Source organism: Prionailurus viverrinus, chromosome E3 (assembly GCF_022837055.1).
Source record: "Prionailurus viverrinus isolate Anna chromosome E3, UM_Priviv_1.0, whole genome shotgun sequence".
Classification (NCBI taxonomy): domain Eukaryota; kingdom Metazoa; phylum Chordata; class Mammalia; order Carnivora; family Felidae; genus Prionailurus; species Prionailurus viverrinus.
In genome coordinates, this window is record NC_062576.1 from 10,023,503 (window position 1) to 10,043,052 (window position 19,550).

Consider the following 19,550-nt stretch of genomic DNA (forward strand, 5'->3'; position numbering starts at 1 on the left):
GAGAACTACAACTATTCAGCTCAAGGGTCCTTTGTGCCAGGGCGCCTGGGTGGCTTAGTCGGTTAAGCTTCCAATTTTGGCTCAGGTCATGATCTCACAGTTCGTAAGTTAGGGCCCCACATTGGCTTCTCTGCCATCAGCACAGAGCCCGCTTTGCATCCCCTGTCTCCTTCTTTCTCTCCCCCTCCCCTTTTCTCTCTCTTTCTCCCTCTCTCTCTCTCAAAATAAAATAAAACGTTAAAAAAAGAGAGTTCTTTGTGCCACCATGTCCTTCCTCCTTTGGGCATAACTGGCAGTTCCAAGCATCACCCTGCTAATTCCAGCTTCTTCCCAGACACCCAGGACACGACCGCATGGGGAGCCTCCATGGGAATGCTTATTTGTCCCCAGCCGGGATCCATCCCATTCCAATCCCCCCTCCATGCGGAATGTTCTAGCCTCTCTTAGTCTGCTGGAGTCCATCTGGAGGAGGTGTTTCCTCTCCTGCAGTTAGAGAGAGAGAGACAGAAGGAAGGAAATGGCTTGTAGCCAGACTGTGATTACTAAGGGTGGGAGATTTTAAATTCTTAAATCTGAAGCCTTGTCTAGAATTCATGCAAAGGAAGTTCTCCTGTGTGTACACAAGATTATACCGTAAAAATGTTCATTGAAATAGAGCTTATAACAGAAAAACTTGCCTACAACTAAAACATACAACACTAGGGAGTTCGTTCGATAAATTACATTACACACGGATAATAATATCACTGAAAATAATGATACGGGAGAAAATGTGAGAAGATAGAGAAAAAGAAGTATATTAAGTTAAAAAATGGGTTCCATTTTTAAATTTTTTTTATTTAATTTTAGAGAAAGGGAGAGGGGCTGACACAGAGAGAGAGAGAGAGAGAGAGAGAGAGAGAGAGAATCCCAAGCAGGCTCCTTGCTCAGTGTGGAGTCTGACGCAGGACTAGGAGCCTGATGCAGGGCTTGGTCCCATGACCCTGGGATCATGACTTGAGCCGAAATCAAGAGTCTGGATGCTCAACCAACTGGGCCGCCAGGTGCCTCCCATTTTTAATTTTAAAATAAAGGTAGGACTCAGAGGATTTTTAGGGCAGTGAAACTATTGTGTATGATACTGTAATTGGCAGGTACAGGACATTATGCATTTGTCAAAACATAGAATGTATCACACCAAGAGTGAATCCTAATGCAAATTTCACTTTGGATGATAATGATGAGTCAGTATAGGTTCATCGGTTGGAACAAATGTCCTCTCTTGTGCGGATGTTAACAGTGGGGGAGGCTATGTATGTGTGGGAACAGGGGGTATATAGGAGAGCCCTGTACTTTCGGCCTAATTTTGCTGGGAACCTAAAACAGCTCTAAAAAAAACATAATGTCTATTTAGGGGCACCTGGCTGGGTCAGACAGTACAGCATATGACTCTTGATCTCGGGGTCATGAGTTCAAGCCATGTGTTGAGTGCAGAAATTACTTAAATACATAAAACTTTAAAAAAAATGTCTAGGGGCTCCTGGGTGGCTCAGTCAGTTATGCGTCTGACTTTGGCTCAGGTCATGACCTCCCAGTTTGTGGGTTCAAGCCCTGCGTCAGGCTCGGTGCTGACAGCTGGGAGCCTGGAGCCTGCTTTGGATTCTATGTCTCCCTCCCTATCTCTCTCTCTCTGCCTCTCTCTCTCTCTCTCTCTCTCTCTCTCTCTCTCTCTGCCTCTCCCCCCCCTCAAAAGTAAACATTAAAAAAAATTAAAAATAAAGAATATCCATTTTAAAATAGGTCTAGTTAAATTGAAAAAATTAGATCAAATAATACTTTGTGCCCCAGAATGTTAGCCATGATTGTATCTTCTGTCTAGATGAAGGCTGATGTGTGTGTATCTGTACTTGTCTGTGTTTTCCAAATTTTCCACAATGGCCATTTGTTGTTTTCCAGAATTGAGAAAAAAAAAAAAATCTATGTATTGTTTATAGAAGAAGTCCCGGCCATCAGTCTCTCACCCAGGTGTTGTTAGTGGTGACCCTTGCTTTCTTTTCTTTTCTGGAAAGGGCCACCTGAGTGAGGGCTATGGACGGCTGTGCAGCACCTACCTCAGACTGCTAAGAACAAAGATGGAATATCACACCAAAGTGAGTCTGCAGACAATTCTGCCATCACCCCCGGCTCCCGGCTCCCCCAGCTCCTCCCCTGCGGTCCCCTGGCACCTCCCTGAGCCTGTCAGGTCTTTACGGGAATAAGGCAGCCCAGGGCCCCTCAGGGAGTGTTTGTACCATATCCAGTGAGAGAAAGAGATTTCACAGGACAGCTGCAGTCAGGCCCCCGGGATGGGACACGGAACTGGGCGTTTGGCCCACGTCTCCTGCCCCTTCTGGAGAGGAACCCGGTGCCCTGGGTTGCCTTAGGAAGGTGTTTCAGAAAGCACCGCCTCGACTGTTTCTAAAAACGATCCCTCCATTTTATATAGTGAGTTTCCACACAGAACCTTCTTTCTGTCCACGTATGGCGTTAGACAGTATTTCTTATGCACCCGATGCAGGTAAAACCGTTGTGCTCGGTACCAAGTGGCACATAAGGATACATAGGAAGGGTCGGCCGGTCAGGAGTGCACCGATCAGTCAGAGGGAGGAGGCTTCTTACCTGCAGCACCCTGTAACAGTGCAAAGCGGTCACATGAGCCTATGGAAGGAGCCACAGATCCACATTAGTGTGAGGAACAGTCAGGTGCAGGGTGGCAGGGGCGGGGGGTGGCTGGGCAGCTAGGTGAGACCATCCCACTCAGAGTGGAAGATGGTCAGAGCCTGATCGGGACGGTGGTCCCTGGGACAGGCAAGAGCGGCGGGGACTGTCTGAAGACTGGCAGGAGGGGTGGGGGGCAACAGCTAGGGAGATGTGGGGCCTGTGGGAAGGACCTGGGCAATAGGAAGATGCACAGGAGCCCAGGGAGACAGAGTGAGGCCACAAGTGCTCTGGACTGAGGGTTTCAGGAGGACAGAGGACAGGAGCGCGTGTCTCCTTGTGTCCTATGTGCTGTCCAGCGTCTAGCCCAGAACAGGCGCTCAATCAGGACTGCTTGGACGAGTGACAGAATCGACCAGAACCTATATCGGATCAAATAGCACACAAGAAGGGCTGATCCTGAGTCAGGAAAGAGCTGGCCCCTCCTCTTTTGAAGCTGGAGAAACAGAAGGTCAGCTGGTACATTCAAAACAGGGAAGGGAGTGAGAAGAAGGATGCACAGGGAGTTCCAGTGATGTCAGGAGGAAGGCACGTGAGGAGGGTGATGGCATGGGCACCGGGTTTGAGAGCGGGACAGTTTGAGGTCAGGACAGTCATTGATGGATTAGGGAGCCCGTCAGGGCCAGGAGCAAGGACTGTGAAGGGGCTCCAAGGCTGGAGAACATGATTAAAGGGTGACTCCAGCTCTGAGTCCCTCTCCAGGGACATTGGCAGCTGGTCCTCAGCACAAAGATCCAGGTTCACCAGGTTTTGACGGCAGTGTGGTGGAAGGACAGGCAGCAAGAAAGGCAGGGGACAAAGGGACCAGGGGACCAGGTCTCTGTAATGTCCACCCCTAGCGAGGAAGTAAACATGGCCAGAAGGGGGCGCTCAAGGAACCAGCCAGCTCTGAGATGGAGGCACAGGAGTGATGAGCGTGGGGGCAGGAGGGGACAGCCAGGGCAGAGGGCCAGTGGATAGCCAGGAGGTGCCTGAGTGGAGGATCTCTGTCTCCCTGTGGAATTGAGACCCCCTTGATGGAGCAACCACCCATCTGTCTGTGCCCATCTACACCTTTCCCTTTGCCACACTGGGGAAGAGATAATGATACGGATATTTGACAAGATTGCTGATACGTAATAATTTTTCCTGACTTTGGGGGTACATGATGTAATGTTTTCCTACCTTCAAGTTTATTTTACTCATTATGTTTCCCTAAAGCTAATATCCCCTCCCGCCCCCCCAAACTCCCAAGGGCAGCTTCAGAAAGTGGTGGAAGGACAGAGGGAAGCATGGGTAGGATTCAGAATGTACTGGCGGTGCGCGGATGCAGCACTGTCTGTGCTTCGTGGATGGTTGAGGTCCGACCGCTGTCCCGCTGGCTCTCACTGCAGCACCAGAGAGCGTCTTTAGAAGAGGGTCCCAGCACCCAAATTGTTAGGACGGAGCCCTGTCCTGGCTCCCAGAGAGGGGTGGAGCCTTTACCTGTGATGATGGGCAGTGGATGTCCTTTGATGTGAGCTGGTCAAGGGGTCTGTGTGTACGTGAGGTTGCGTGCTCTGACAACCCCCAGGAAGGGTGTCGGTGTTACACGAACAGAATCAAGCCTGCTGCTCCCTGAACTCAGTGTAGACAGTTTGCCTGGTGTCGGCTTAGTTGAGGTGCTCTGTCCTGACTTCATTCCTCTGCCTGCCTTGCCAGAATCCCAGGTTCCCTGGCAACCTTCAGATGAGCGACCGGCAGCTGGACGAGGCTGGAGAGAGCGACGTTAACAACTTGTGAGTGGACGTCCTCGTGCAGTGGACCCAACGGGCAAGGAAGCTCTTGTCAATGTTGCCACTTCTGGCTGGGGTCACACAGGGCCTGACGGCAGGGACAGTGGCTGGGGTGGGGCGACTTAGTGCCGGTGCCCCATCCAGAACCCTTCCAGTCTGTCCAGGGTTCACTTCTCAGTGTCCCCTTCTGCTCTCCCACCCCAGCATGGTACCTGCCCTTTCCCTCTGCCACTGTCACTGTGGAATTCACCCTGTTTGATCTTCAGATGGCCTTAAGACCCGTGTAGGCAGGGCTAGGGATTGGAGCTAGTGTGTGGGTCTGTGTGTGTCTGTGCGTGTGTGCATATGCTCGTGTATGCATGCATGCAGGCAGGCAGGCATGCACATGTGCACCGGGGACAGAGACAGAAACACAGAGCGTGGGGAGGGAAGCCTTGGCCTTGGGCTATGGAGTATAAGCTCTCTTTCCTCTTGGGTCCAGTTTCCAGTTGACAGTGGAGATGTTTGACTACCTGGAGTGTGAACTTAACCTCTTCCAAACTGGTGAGTCTCTCGCTCCCGTCTGGCCTAGGCTCTTCTGAGAATTGCCTGATTCCAAACTTTGTTCCCGGCTTGGCCCAGCCTTCCTAGCCCCTCTCTCCCTACAAGTTGTACAGCACAGGCCAGGAAATGGGGATACCCACACGCTATCTCTGCTCTCTCCATCCCTAGTGCAAGGCAGGGCTGGAGCTCTTGGGTATTTTCAGAGTCAGTGATTTCATTTTGAGCAGAATGACCGTGCCCCCTACCCTGCCAGCTTCCCTCTAGAGGCCCAGGCCTCCAAGAGCCCAAAGACCAGTTTGGCCTCTTTGGTAACCTCTGGACTGTGGCCCCAGCACCGGTCGGTCCTTTGTCTGCTACTCAGCTGGGCCGGCACTCAGGACCGATTTCCGCTCAGGAAGAGGGGTTGCTGTGTGCTGTTTGGTCAGCAGCTGGGGTTGACCCGCTGGTCGAGTTGAGTTTTGGCCAAGTCCGTGTACGAAACCCCTTCCTACAAGCAAGGGGAGTTGGCCACACTTCCGGGCTCCCTTCGCCGAGAGTTCTGGTGCCTCCCGGCTGTCAGCCCCTCACACTTCCCTGACAAGAAATCAGGAAGGAAGCAATCCATTCCCTTTTCTCTGGTGTCCCCTCTTCCCCGCAGCACCCCCCCCCCGCCCCCAGCATGGCTCCCCTTCCTTCCCGGGGAACAGGAGAGCCCGTTTTCTAAGATTCACCATGCACCACGACAAGTGTTCGGCTCCGTGAAAGAGTGGATTCCAAACTGCAGGCATTCGTGCACAAGCTTGGCAACCTTCTCAGCGCTTGGACGTGTGGGGCCCACTCCTGGGGTTCTGATTTCCTCAGGAAAAAAAACAGACACCCTCTCACCCTGAATTACAACTTCTTCCGCATGTTCATCTGCACAGGAGCCCGCAAATGGCCTGTTAACCAGCCAGCGCTGTACTGGGTCGGCAAACGCCTTCCTGCCTTGGCCAGTCAGTTCAGGGCAGGTTATGGTGAGAACAGCACCACACACAGTTGGAAACCGCGGTTTGTAGGAGAAATAAGACGCTTGGCCTGCTAGCCGCCTTCTCATACAAAAGTCAGTAGTTGAAACACAAAACAGAGTCCCCGCCCTAACGCGTTCCCAGCCAGGTAGGAGAAATGGTGTGGATGCGTTTTTTTGAATGCATAGGCAATGTTTGCACAAAAGTACACAAACAACTGTATGCTGTCGTGGCTGCCTTTCGGTTACTAGTGGTGGGTGGGGAGGTCCTATGTGGATAATTTAGAATTTGTCGACATTCAGCCTCGGAATGTGCTTAAATCTGAATGCAGGTAGGAGTGATATTGCAGGGATTATCATCCTTGGGGGAGTCCTGTCCAGAGCCTGCCACTCAGGTGACCCGAGGCCTCTTCCAGGCCTCCTCAGACCCACCTGCCGCTGCTGTAGGGGTTATGGGAGAGCAAGTCAACTGTTTGAGCCTCTGTGGGGGTCGCTTCCGGCCCTGACAGACTTGAGTAGGAGAGAGCAGAGCTGTGATAACACCGAGCAGAACTTGAGGCTGGGAAAGCATGTATGTGATGCCAGCCGGTGCCCCACGCCAGGTGGCCAGCTCAGTCCCCCTTTTAGTCCCACATCCCATGATAACCTGGCTTTTTGTGTGTGTTGGTTGCTTGTATTATTACCACTGGACGCTGGGCCCCTCCTCAGAATCAGGAGCCGTGCCCCACTCATCTTTGAATTACGTCCCTTCTGTTCTAGCTCAGTGCCTAGGATACACAGCGGGAGCACAACAAAATTCAAGAATGCTTGCTTCAGATAAACAGCAGTGAGGAAAGGGCAAGGGAACAGAGTTGATAAAACGGTGCCAATATGCAGCCCAACGCAGTGGGATTATCCGGAGTGAATCAGCCACTTTGAGTTTTCTTTTTTTAATTTTTTAATTTTTTTTTAATGTTTATTTATTTTTGAGAGACAGAGACAGAGCATGAGTCAGGGAGGGGCAGAGAGAGGGAGACACAGACTCTGAAGCAGGCCCCAGGCTCTGAGCTGACAGCAGAGAGCCCGATGAGGGGCTCAATCCCACGAACCACGAGATCATGACCTGAGCTGAAGTCAGATGCTTAACCGACTGAGCCACCCAGGCGCCCCGCCACTTTGAGTTTTCTAGAGGGGAGCACAGATCTTGGCACAGATCCCTCCATGGCTAAATGTTGGTGGCTTTCTTGCTCCTGAGCAAGCACTGATTTGGAATCGAGAGCCCTCTATCTTTTCCATTCCCCATGCATCCTTAGTTTCCTAGGGCGTGCCATAAAAACCAAGAGGACTGGTATTGGAAGAAGTCCCTCCAGCTTCTGAGTCCTAGTCTGTGACCCTGCAGGGTTCCAACCGGTACCCTTAGAGAGGTGTCCCTGCTTTTCAGCTGTGGGAAACATGGGCCAGTAACAGTTAACGTTTATCTCCAATGCTTGCAGTGGCTCTCAGAGTGTGATCCCTGGACCAGCCGCAGGAACAACTCCTGAGAACTTGTTAAAAATGCAAAACCCGGGGCGCCTGGGTGGCGCAGTCGGTTAAGCGTCCGACTTCAGCCAGGTCACGATCTCGCGGTCCGTGAGTTCGAGCCCCGCGTCGGGCTCTGGGCTGATGGCTCGGAGCCTGGAGCCTGTTTCTGATTCTGTGTCTCCCTCTCTCTCTGCCCCTCCCCCATTCATGCTCCGTCTCTCTCTGTCCCAAAAATAAATAAACGTTGAAAAAAAAAAAAAAATTAAAAAAAAAAAAAAAAAAAAAACGCAAAACCCCCAGGTCCCACCCTAGACCTACTGAATCCGAATATCTGGGGGTGGGCCCAGCCCATCTGTGTTTTTCAGCCCCCCAGCCCCAGGTCTGCACTGTCCAATATGGTAACCACTAACCACGAGCGCCTGTTTAAATCGACTCTAATTAGGGGCGCCTGGGTGGCACAGTCGGTTAAGCGTCCGACTTCAGCTCAGGTCACAATCTCGTGGTCCGTGAGGTCGGGCTCTGGGCTGATGGCTCGGAGCCTGGAGCCTGCTTCCGATTCTGTGTCTCCCTCTCTCTCTGCCCCTGCCCCGTTCATGCTCTGTCTCTCTCTGTCTCAAAAATAAATAAAACGTTAAAAAAAAATTTTTTTTTTAAATCAACTCTAATTAAATACCAATCAAAAGTCAGGTGCTCCATTCCACTTTCCATATTTCAGGCCCTCGGTAGCCACATGTGGCTAACATATTGAACAGCTCCTACAGACACTTCCGTCGTCACAGAATTCTGTCGGACGGTGTTTCCAGGTGATTCTGCTATATGAGAACCACTCAGCTGGGAAACACAGTTTTCAACCCTGGCTGTGTATTAGAATTACCTGGGGGGCTTTTGAGACCTACCAATGCCCCAACCCTACCCCAGAACAATTAAGACGGAATGGGAGGTAGGGCGGTTGCAGGCAAACATTAGCAGACGTTAAATTTCCCCTAAGTGATTCTGATCAACCTGAAAGCCAACTCCTTCAATAGGTACAAGACCTTTTGGAGGTATGTGCGCTTTGAACCGTCTGCATTTTACAGAAAAGCATCTGGAGGCACAGCGAGGTTGAGGAACTTGTCCGTGGTCACACTGCTCTAGATGTTACTGGATGCCAAGGGGCATTCCTGGAAGGAGGCAGGAATTCCTGGAAACCTGGAAACCTGGCCACCTTGCAGTGACAGCTGCTTTTAATTTGTGTCAAAAAGAAAAACTGTCTTTTAATTAGAACTGTTGGGTTGTTTTTTCCTTTTTGTTTTTTGTTTTCAGCTGCCAGAATAAGCCAGTTAACGGGGATTAGCAGTCTGGGAAGCCAGAGTACAGCAGTTCTGGGCTTTCCCCCGGGGCAGTCCCACTCACTGATTTTTTCTCATTGCTGGCATATAGTGGAGTCTACACAGGCGGTGGGCAGCCACTGTGGGAGGGAATTCGGCCCTGGCCACTGCTGTGCACGGAGGGTCCATGGCCAGGGGTCCGGTTACTTGATTTAAGAACAGGGGGGTAGGGGGGCGTCTGGGTGGCTCAGTCGGTTGAGCATCCGACTCTTGATTTTGGCTCAGGTCATGATCTCACGGTTTGTGAGATCGAGCCCCGTGTCAGGCTCTGCGCCGAAAGCATGGACCCTGCTTGGGATTCTGTCTCCCTCCCTCTCTCTCTCTCTCTGCCCCTCCCCCCGCCTGCTCACACCATCCCTGTCTCTCAAAATAAACTTTAAAAAGAAGAACAAGGGGTAGGGGGCAGAGGGTAACATGGAGGGGTCTGTGGAGAGAGACACTAAGGGAATGACGTGCGGTCTGGAGCTCAGGAGAGTGGAGGGCAGTACTTCTGCTGGCCAGCCCCCCAAGGACCAACAGCAGCCTTCGATCCTGATGGTTCATCCTCGGCCCTCCCAGATTCTCCAGTTGTCCAGCCAGGGCTCCTGCGCATGTCCCCTTCTGGTGTCCCAAGACACTGTGGCAAGCCACCAGGAAGCCAAGGCTGAGTTACTCCCTCCTTTGTGCTCTGATCAGTGTTTGATTATTTTCCCCTGCCTTCGAGGGACTCACCCTCCGGTTCCTCCGTTTTCCTCTCCCACAGGAGTGTTGTAAGGGGTAACCGCACCAGATGACCCAGCGTGTGCACAGAGCAGGTCCTCGGTGTGTGTCTCCTGCCCCCTCCGAGAGGGTCACCGGCAGTTTCCTGCCCCTACCACCTGTCTCCCTTTCTATCTCCTAGTGTTCAATTCCCTGGACATGTCCCGCTCCGTGTCAGTGACGACAGCTGGGCAGTGCCGCCTGGCCCCGCTCATCCAGGTCATACTGGACTGCAGCCACCTGTATGATTACACTGTCAAGCTCCTCTTCAAGCTCCACTCCTGTGAGTACGCCCGGCCGGATCATCTCTGCGCGCTTGGGGCGGCAAAGGGGTCGCAGCCTGAGGCTCTCCCTGGAGAAATGCGGTCCCCTCAGCGCCCTTTCTCCTGCTGCTCTCAAAGGCCCTAGAGTTCCTGACCTTCTTTTTTAAATTTTTTTTTTAACGTGTATTTATTTTTGAGACAGAGGGAGGGGCAGAGAGAGAGGGAGACACAGAACCGGAAGCAGGCTCCAGGCTCTGAGCCATCAGCCCAGAGCCCGACGCGGGGCTCGAACTCACGGACCGTGAGATCATGACCTGAGCCGAAGTTGGACGCTTAACCGACTGAGCCACCCAGCCGCCCCCGAGTTCCTGACCTTCTTAAGAGTGGAGACGAGCAGGGCACAAGTTTCGGTGTGCCCACTCACCATAGGGTTTCCTAGGACGGTCCTTTCCCTCTACCTCTGGCTTTATCGCACCTCCGTCCGTATGTGTTGTGTATCCTGGGACCCACACAAATGATGCCAGACCCGGCCTAGACCCACAGGAGCAGGGGCACAGTGGTTTCCAGAGCGTTACGAGTGGCATTTTGTGGGGAAATAAAAAAAATATAAAACAGAGCTGCTCTAGTAACCGGAGGGCCAGCCCCTACCCAGCCAGACACCCCTGGGATGCTTTCGTAGATTGTATTTTGGAAACTACTAGTCTCGTGGATGTTCTCATGCTTTCACGTGTGCTTCTCACATAAAACGGCGTGTGTGGGTCCTGCCCCTGCAAGGTCTGCGTTGGTCAGTCTGGTGGGTTAGGGGTCTTCGTTACTAAACCGTATCCCAGATGAAACTGATGTGGGTGGTTTCTGGGCCACCCTCGGAGGTGTTCACCACGAAGGATACACACATGCAGAGTGTATGGATGACGGAGAAACAACAAGAGTCGAGGCCTGAGTGGATACTAGCAAGGTTTTATGGCCCTGGAAGAGGGGACAGGATGAATTTTAGAAGACAAGGACAAGGGATCACTCTAGAACTGTGGTCACTGACGAGATGCGGATCTGGTGATTTAGACGGGACGGGGAAAGCGACATTCAGTCTGGTTAGTCTGGGAACAGTGTGAGGAAGGGAGGTTGGAAATTCGACGTTCAAGCGTTAGGAAGGCGTCGAGGCAAGTGGACGCCCCTGGAGGGGCACAGGGTGGACTGAATGCCAAGAGAAGAGACGCAGTTGCCCCACAGAGTGTATACTTCTCTCAAAATGAATGTGTGATTTTAGAATAGTTTTAGATCTACAGAAAAGTTGTAAAGATAGTTCAGAAAGTGCCCCTATACCTTGAAGCCAGTTTCCTCTGTTGTTAAGATCTTACATGAGTATGGTACATTTGTCACACTTAGTGGACCAATATTGACACACGACTCTCAACTGAGGTCCAGATTTTATTCAGATTTCCCCAGTTTTTACCTAATGTGCCATCCAGGACGCCACATTACATTTAGTCTTTGTGTCCCCCTAGGCTCCTTCTTGGCCGTGACAGTGTCTCAGACTTGTGACCTTGACGGTTTAGGAGAGAATCGGTCAGACACTTGTAGAATGTTCCTCAATTTAAGTCTGTCCACTGTTTTTCTCACGACTGAGGCTAAGGGTTCTTGGGAGAGAGATCACGGAGGTACAGTGCCATCGTCATCCACCGTATATACTTGGCATTCTGAATTCTCATACATTTTGCATGTGCTCCCTATTTATAGCAAACATCACCTACCCAAAAATTACTAAAATGTAAATTTAAGGAATAAAGCAAGAACTGAAAAGATCGCTGAGCTGTGATCTGTAATTGAAGTACACAGAGTGACATAATCTGGGAGCAGAAAGGACCTCAGAGAGCCCGCTCTGTAGGGGCGGAGGCTGGCGCTTAGATGCTGCCACTCGTCCAGCATCGTGCAGTGGCAGGGCGGAACGAGCACCAGACTGAGATCCTGAGTGTTGTCCGCAATCTTTGCCTTCGCGCAGCCAACCTCTCAGGCAGGCTCTCTGGATCCCTTCCGTCCCGCAGCTTGGTCAGGTCAACCACGGTCGCTTCTGTGGTCAGGGACACAACTTCCAGTCCACTGTGCCCAGAATGGCTTGCACTCCGGGAGCAAACAGGAGGACAGATTTGAGGGACAAGCGCCCCCCACCCCGGGTTCCCTGCGGGTCCTTCTGGGCCCCTTGGTGTCCAATCCTGGGCCAGCTCTAGGCCAGGAATGCCCACCTCCCTCCTCCCCCCGCCCCCGCACCGGCAAGACTGGCCGCAAGCCCCAGGGTGGCTGGTCCCCTCCTTCCAGAGCCCCGCTGTGGCTCACCTGGTCCTCCTGTGGTCCTCTTCCCTCTCACTCTAGTCCAATATCTTCCAGGTCTCCCAGCTGACACCCTGCAAGGCCACCGGGACCGCTTCATGGAGCAGTTCTCGAAGTAAGTGGCTTATGGGAGAGAAATGAAGGTGAATCCAAAAACTGCTATAAAATCAATTAATCCTTGTAAGAGCACTTGCTTTATAACGATTGGGGATCGCCAGTATCTGAATAGCAAAGCAGTAAAGTGAGGGAAAGTAAGTAGGACAGCAGCAAACCTACCACTGGCTGGGGAAGCTATCTGTTCTCTGATAAAACCCATACACACATGTAGAAGAAGGCGATTCCGTACATCCATTCATCACCTGCTGTATGCCCAGGGCTTCACCCTCTGTTTCCTCTTCTTACATTCTCCTACCGCGTAGGGTCTTACACCATGTACATGAAAAGCAACGCCCAGATATGTGTCTCTAGCAGGGCCTTGACTCCGAATTCCAGTCTCACATACCCAATTGTCCGTCTGACATCCTACACCAAACTTACATCTCAAACTGAACTCTAGATTTTCCGCCCAAAGTGTTCTCCCCAGTCTTCTCTATCTCAGTAAATGCTGCCACATCCATTTGGGCCAGAGACCGGGAACTCCCCATTTTCCTCATCCCCATCCCCCACGTCCAGTCTACCAGTAGGTTCAGCTGATGCTCTGCAAATATATCTTGGTTCCAGTCATAGCTCCTATCTCTCTGGCTGCCATAGTTGTGTGCCAGGACCCTCCAATATGGCGGGCACGCTGAGTTTCCACTGGTGCCCCCTGCAATTCTGTCCTCCCTCAGCAGTTAGAACAACCGTGTGAAGACATCAGTCCCTTGCTCAGAACCTTCCGGTGGCTTCTGATTACACCGAGAATAAACTCCAAGCTCTTCTCCGTGGTCCCCAAGGCCCTGCTTGCCATCTCTCCAGGGCTTATGGGGTTTCAGCCACGCGGGGTCTTCTTGTTCCTGGAACCTACCCAGCACATTTCTCTGTCAGGGGCTTAGGGCTTGCCATTCCATCCCTGGGGATGTTCTCCCAGCCTGGCCAGCTCTGGATCATCTTCCATCACCTCCTCACAAAGGCATCTCTGGCATTAAATCTTTTAAGATTTTTATTTTATTTTATTTTATTTTATTTTATTTTATTTTATTTTATTTTATTTTTGAGAGAGAGAGAGTGCACGTGCACACAAGTTGGGGTGAGGGGCACAGGGGGAGAGAGAAAGAGAAAGAAAGAATCTGAAGCAGGTTCCACACCCAGCAGAGCCCAATGGTGGGGGGCTGGATCCCACGACCGTGAGATCATGACCTGAGCTGAAATCAAGAGTCTGACTCTTTTTTTTTTTTAATTTTTTTTTTAACATTTATTTATTTTTGAGACAGAGAGAGACAGAGCATGAATGGGGGAGGGGCAGAGAGAGAAGGAGACACAGAATCGGAAGCAGGCTCCAGGCTCTGAGCCATCAGCCCAGAGCCCGACGCGGGGCTCGAACTCACGGACCGCGAGATCGCGAGATCGTGACCTGAGCTGAAGTTGGACGCTCAACCGACTGAGCCACCCAGGCGCCCCAAGAGTCTGACTCTTAACCGACTGAGCCACCCAGCCCCCCCTTAAATCTTAAATCTCTTATTTAAGTTGGGTTTTCTTCACCTCCTGCTCCTCCAACCCCAACCCCGCCTCCCCATATTCGCCAGGCCAGTGCCTTGTTTCTTTCATGGTTCTTAGAACCAGCTTTATTTCTGCTTGACTACCCATTCTTACGTCCCTAGCTCCTGATACGTAGCAGCCAGTTACCCACAAATATTGGGATAAATTACTAAGCGAGGAAGCCAGGTGTCTTGTCTAGAAGAGGAAGAGATTATCCGACCGAGGGATAAATTATTCTGTGCATTTGGGCAAGATGATCACTGGTGAGGCGAGAAGTACAACTCAGCTTTCGTTACGTGTGCCCCCAGAAGAGGGGAAGGAAGCACGAGAGAGAGGGAGAGAGAACCCAGGCGCCGAGAAGGGCACTGGGGCTCGGCACGCTGTATTTGACCCTCTTGTTTTGCCTATTAATTTCTTCATCCCTGACAGTAGAGGAAAAATACCCACCAAATCCCAGGCTTCTCCTACTGGTTCCGAGCCACAGTCAGAGGACAAGTTCAGGGTTTTGCTCACCTCCCGGTTTCCTTATTCCATTTGAAAAGCCTCATATGTTTATTCTATAATAAGTGACTTATTAAATCCTAGGAGACAGGCCCTGGGGCTGATTTCCTGGAATGGTAAATTCCAGTAGCTTATGAAAGCAGTGCGGCCTATTACTGTTGGCTCCAGCCCAGAAAGAGGGGGATGTGTGGTCAGGTGATTTTATTTCCTTTAATGTTCTCCTAGCTTATAAAAACTTCTGCCGTGAGCAGCTGTCTCACTGTCTCCTCCGCACGGACCTGGCAGCTCCCAGAGGCCTCAGTGTCGACGACTTTGGGGAAAGCACCAATGACATCACAGGGGCAGTTGCAGCCTTGGGGTCAGAATGGCTGACGTGAGATCCCAGGGGTTTAGTTTATTGGGCTGAGCTGAAGGAGATTCTGAGAGAGGTTGCAGAGAGAGGGTGCTGAGACCCACGATGCTCTTTCCTCTCAGGAAATCTGTCTGGTGCCCTCTGCTTTCTGGGCCTTCCATGTTTCGATTGAAAACAGAGACCTGAAGACAAGAAAAAATATTTGGTTTCTTCACCCCCATATCCATCCAAGATTAGGACACAGTATAAATAGATTGCTTTCCTCCAATGAAGTCTTTCTTGATGAGTTAATGCCTCTGTGCATGTGGTACCCCTAGCTCAGCAGGGCCCAGGCTCTGCCCTCTAGAGGCTTCTAGTCTAACTGGGAGGTAACACACAGCTTTAAAGCAGGGTGAGTTAATTAAAAGGAGCTTTACCTTAGTTTTGGGGTTGTTTTTGGTTTTTTTTTACTTTTTTTTTAATGTTTATTTATTTTTGAGAGAGAGAGAGCACGAGCAGGGGAGGGGCAGAGGGAGAGAGACACAGAATCCAAAGCAGGGTCCAGGCTCTGAGCTTTCAGTCCAGAGCCCAACACGGGGCTCGAACCCATAAACCGTGAGATCATGACCTGAGCAGAAGTCGGACCCTTAACCAACTGAGCCACACAGGCACCCTGAGGAAATTTACCTTAGTAATTAAGTTCCCTTCCCTTTTCTTATGGTTAGGTGGTTTATCCTCAGAGAGAGTAAATTTATTGTCGTGTTATTCTAAGCCGAACATTCTTGGGAAGAGACATCAGCCAGACAACAGCGTAGATTCTGTGGTGATACAGATCTTGTTCTGGGATGATCCGCTCTTCCAGAGGATTCGGTCATTTGAATCCCTGTCTCCTGTGAGGACTGGCTACAAATGACCTTCCCCCTGCAGCATCATAATTGAAGCCCAGCGCCATGGAAGCCGTCTCCTTGACAGCCCACGCCTTTGGGCTGGGTGGGCAGCAGGAGACCTGGGTGGCTGCAGTGTCCCCAACCCGGGGCTGGGGAAGGCGCCCAGCACCCCTGAGGCCCTTCTCCACCCCCCAGGTTGAAAGATCTGTTCTACCGCTCAAGCAACCTCCAGTATTTCAAGCGGCTCATTCAGATCCCTCAGCTGCCGGAGGTAAGCGTGCCCGGCCCCCTGGCCGTGGGAGCTGCCGGGTCCAGGGTGCTCGTAGAGACCGGCAGGCCTGGTGGGTGACGCGGTTCGGGGGCGTGTCTTCCCTCTTCAGAACCCACCCAACTTCCTGCGAGCCTCTGCCCTGTCAGAACACATCAGCCCCGTGGTGGTCATCCCGGCCGAGGCCTCGTCCCCGGACAGCGAGCCAGTCTTGGAGAAGGATGACCTCGTTGACATGGATGCCTCACAGCAGGTGCGGAGCGCCTCACTAGAACCCGAGGGGGGCGGGGGTTGGAGCCCAGCAGGTGGCGTGCCCCAGGGGCGGCCCTTCCAGCTGCCCCATGCACACAGGGGAGAGGACGCGAGAGGCTCTGGCCAAGACCCTTTGACTGTAACCAAGATCGGCTGCCGTCTAACCCAAGTGCTAACCTAGACTGAGCCCCCTCCCCCCGCCCTGTGGTCCCCGGGAGGGACCACAAATGGATTTGAACCCAGTTAAGAAAGGGTCCTTTTTCACATGTCACTCACCTGACCCCTTCCCGGAAGTCTCTGGGTCTCTAACTTTGTCCTCCCTCCCTTTGGGTCACCACAGAACTTGTTCGACAACAAGTTTGATGACATCTTTGGCAGCTCGTTCAGCAGCGACCCCTTCAATTTCAACAGTCAGAACGGCGTGAACAAGGAGGAGAAGTGAGTGGGAGCTGGGCACAGCCCGCTGGTGCGGAAACTAGGTGGAGCCGGGAGCCGGCTTGCCACACCTGACCGGGGCGGGATGCTTCGTGACACGTGGGCCCCCTAGAGAAACGTCTTGACCCACAGCCCCGTGATCCCAGAGGGAAATCGAATGGGGCTGAGGTAACGGTGGGCCCATGAGTGTTAGGTTCAGGTCTGGGAACACTGAGGGTCTTAGCATATAATTTATGGGATCTCAAAGCACTTTCCCCACATTAACACCAGCTTTTAACTTCCTCCCCTGATCTCCCAGCTCGCATTTAAAAGGAAAGGGGTGGAGGCGCAGTGGAAGCAAACTTGTTCTCCTTCTGTTCCCAGGGATCACTTAATTGGTCAACTCTACAGAGACATCAGTGAGCTGAAGGCACAGCTAGAGAACTTGAAGACTGAGGTAGGACTCGGGCTCTGATCCGGTTCTGGGCTTCACCAGGACGGGACGTTTTCAAACTAACTTCGCTTTGTGGAGACACTTGTCAGACCTCATTTTGGGGGGGGGGGGGGGATCTCATGAGTAGAAATGCCCAGACCAGACGGACCTGGTCCTCTCGTGGTCTTGGTGGCACTGTGTTTCCACTCTTCCTACCTCAAGAATGGCATCTAGGCCAAGCCCAGCGTCCCCGTGGTGCTTGGAGAGGAAGACCTGTTCTCTTCCCATGGCGATCAGAAGGTTTGATTCGTAACTCTGGTGGCTGTTTGCAGAGGCCGGGGCAGTGAATAGGCCCGCCCCTCAGGCCCACGGCCGGTCGGAGGCTTCATTCACTGGGACAGGCACACATCGCCTCCTCCCTCAGGCCAGCTCGCCCACAACTGCTCCTAGGCCCCTAACAGGATCAGAGCTCCCCTGCTGTCACCCCGTGTTTGGCTGGGGGGCTTAGAATGAGCAAAACCCTCAATTCCCGTGAGGCCACGGGAGTGGGTTTGTTAGGCAAACTCGGGTGCTTTATTGGATCAGCGCTGGAAACCCTGGAGGACCCGCTTCTCCCGCCCAGCCCAGCCCAGCCCAGCCCAGCCCAGCCGACCCCAGCGGTGCAGCCATGGGGCTCATTGGCTGAGTTCATCCCACAGAGCCAGCGGGCGGTGCTGCAGCTGAAGGGCCGGGTCAGCGAGCTGGAGGCCGAGCTGGCAGAGCAGCGGCACCTGCGGCAGCAGGCGGTCGACGACAGCGAGTTCCTCCGCGCGGAACTGGATGAGCTCAAGAAGAAACGAGAAGACACGGAGAAGGCCCAGCGGAGCCTGACAGAGATAGAAAGTGAGTCTGTCGGGCTGGGGCTGAGGGTGGGGGCCGCAGGGTCAGGCCAGGCTCACAGGGAGGACGGGGCTGGGTGGCAGAGCCCCAGGTGATGCATCTGTCCAGAAGAGCTCCCAGGAAGGACCCTCGTGTTGCCAGTCTGAGGCGGGCAGGTTAGGGCCCAGCAGGTAGAGAGCCCCACGTGCCACACTGCTCGGAATGCCGGGACGGGAACCAGGAGGTGACGGTGGGGTGTCCAAAGGAGAGATAGCCTGAGAAAAACTTGCCATAAAAGCCAAAAACACTGATGAAGCAAGTACCGTGTGTGTGAATGCCCAGGAGGCTCGAATCAGTGCAGCCATCAGAATCAGGTAGATTTTTTTTTTTTTTTTGAGGTTTATTTTTGAGAAGGAGAGAGAGCGAGCGTGCATGCACAAGCAGGGGTGGGGCAGAGTGAGAGAGGGAGACACAGAACCGGAAGCAGGCTCTGAGCTGTTAGCCCAGAACCCGACGCAGGGTTCGAACCCACAAACCGCGAGATCGTGACCTGAGCCGGTGTCGGACGCTTAACCGACTGAGCCACCCAGGCGCCCCACGAGTCAGGTGGATTCTTTTTTAAAGACCACTTCCCAGAGGAGTTTATTTCAGTAGGACTTCCCAGGGAGCAGAAGGTGCATGCATTTGCGAAAAGAAAGGAGGATGTTCTAGGGACTCTGGCGTGTTGGAAGGAAGGCACGGGGTCCCCCAGCAGGGGTCCACTGCTCACCCTGGCCCCCTGACAAAACAGGGAGAGCCCAGGCCAATGAACAGCGGTACAGCAAGCTAAAGGAAAAGTACAGTGAGCTGGTGCAGAACCACGCCGACCTGCTACGGAAGGTAGGACCCTCCACCCGCCTCTTGCCCCGCGGCCTGGGCAGTCCCCACGCCACTCCCGCGCCTGCATCAATTCTGAGGGGCTCACCATCGTTTCTTGGAACCACAGCTCTTCAGGCTTCCTTGCCTCCCACGCCTTGAGCCCCACCTTTGATGCCAGCCCCGAAGGGTTTGTCCCCCATTCTTGTTATTCTTCTTTTAAATACTTAAGCGTTGAGTATCCGAAGATGACAGCTTCATTCTCTGGCTTCTCTCCAGGTAGAAAAGTGATTACTGTGTCCAATAGCCTGAATGCTGTCATTTGTTCTCGAAGGGAGATGTTGTCCCCGAGATGTTAACGCCTGAGATAAGCCCACTGTTCTTTTCTCATCCAGAACGCCGAGGTGACCAAGCAGGTGTCCGTGGCCAGACAAGCCCAGGCGGATTTGGAACGAGAGAAAAAAGAGCTGGAAGACTCTTTCCAGCGCATAAGTGACCAGGCCCAGCGGAAGGTGAGGGGGGAGAAGTCGGGGGGGGGGGGGGCAAGGGAGGGGTCTGCCCGAGTTGGAGGTGGGCCTGGGGCACTAGGCCAGTGGAAAGACTGCTCCGTGGACAGCAGAAGTGGGTTAGAGCCCTACAAGTGTACTACAAGAGACGTGAGGCAGGGACATGGTGTCCGATGCACAAGGGATTAGAGGCACGGAGCGACGAAGGGGGTCCAGCTGAGTAGGTATATCAGCAAAGGCTTGTCCAGGGTGAGTCCGGGAGGGTTGAGAGAAGTGAAAGCACCTGGGTGTCAGAGAGACTTGTGGCCAGGAGAACACCCATGAGTTGGGGGGTGGGTGGCCGTAAGAGATGTCAGATGGGGGTGC

The 19,550-nt window shown here is 52.8% G+C and overlaps 1 protein-coding gene across 2 annotated transcripts in view; it reads left to right on the forward strand.

Moving 5' to 3' along the window:
* HIP1 (huntingtin interacting protein 1) overlaps positions 1 to 19,550 on the forward strand; it is a 151,379-nt gene that overhangs the window by 110,233 nt on the left and 21,596 nt on the right. For both annotated transcript variants that reach the window (XM_047838725.1, XM_047838726.1), the window contains exons 5-16: positions 2,049 to 2,129; positions 4,417 to 4,493; positions 4,972 to 5,033; positions 9,763 to 9,903; positions 12,263 to 12,320; positions 15,794 to 15,869; positions 15,979 to 16,119; positions 16,459 to 16,556; positions 16,917 to 16,989; positions 17,664 to 17,847; positions 18,614 to 18,702; positions 19,074 to 19,190. In XM_047838725.1, the coding sequence (XP_047694681.1) occupies positions 2,049 to 2,129; positions 4,417 to 4,493; positions 4,972 to 5,033; positions 9,763 to 9,903; positions 12,263 to 12,320; positions 15,794 to 15,869; positions 15,979 to 16,119; positions 16,459 to 16,556; positions 16,917 to 16,989; positions 17,664 to 17,847; positions 18,614 to 18,702; positions 19,074 to 19,190 (1,197 nt within the window). The remainder of the gene's footprint in view (positions 1 to 2,048; positions 2,130 to 4,416; positions 4,494 to 4,971; positions 5,034 to 9,762; positions 9,904 to 12,262; positions 12,321 to 15,793; positions 15,870 to 15,978; positions 16,120 to 16,458; positions 16,557 to 16,916; positions 16,990 to 17,663; positions 17,848 to 18,613; positions 18,703 to 19,073; positions 19,191 to 19,550) is intronic.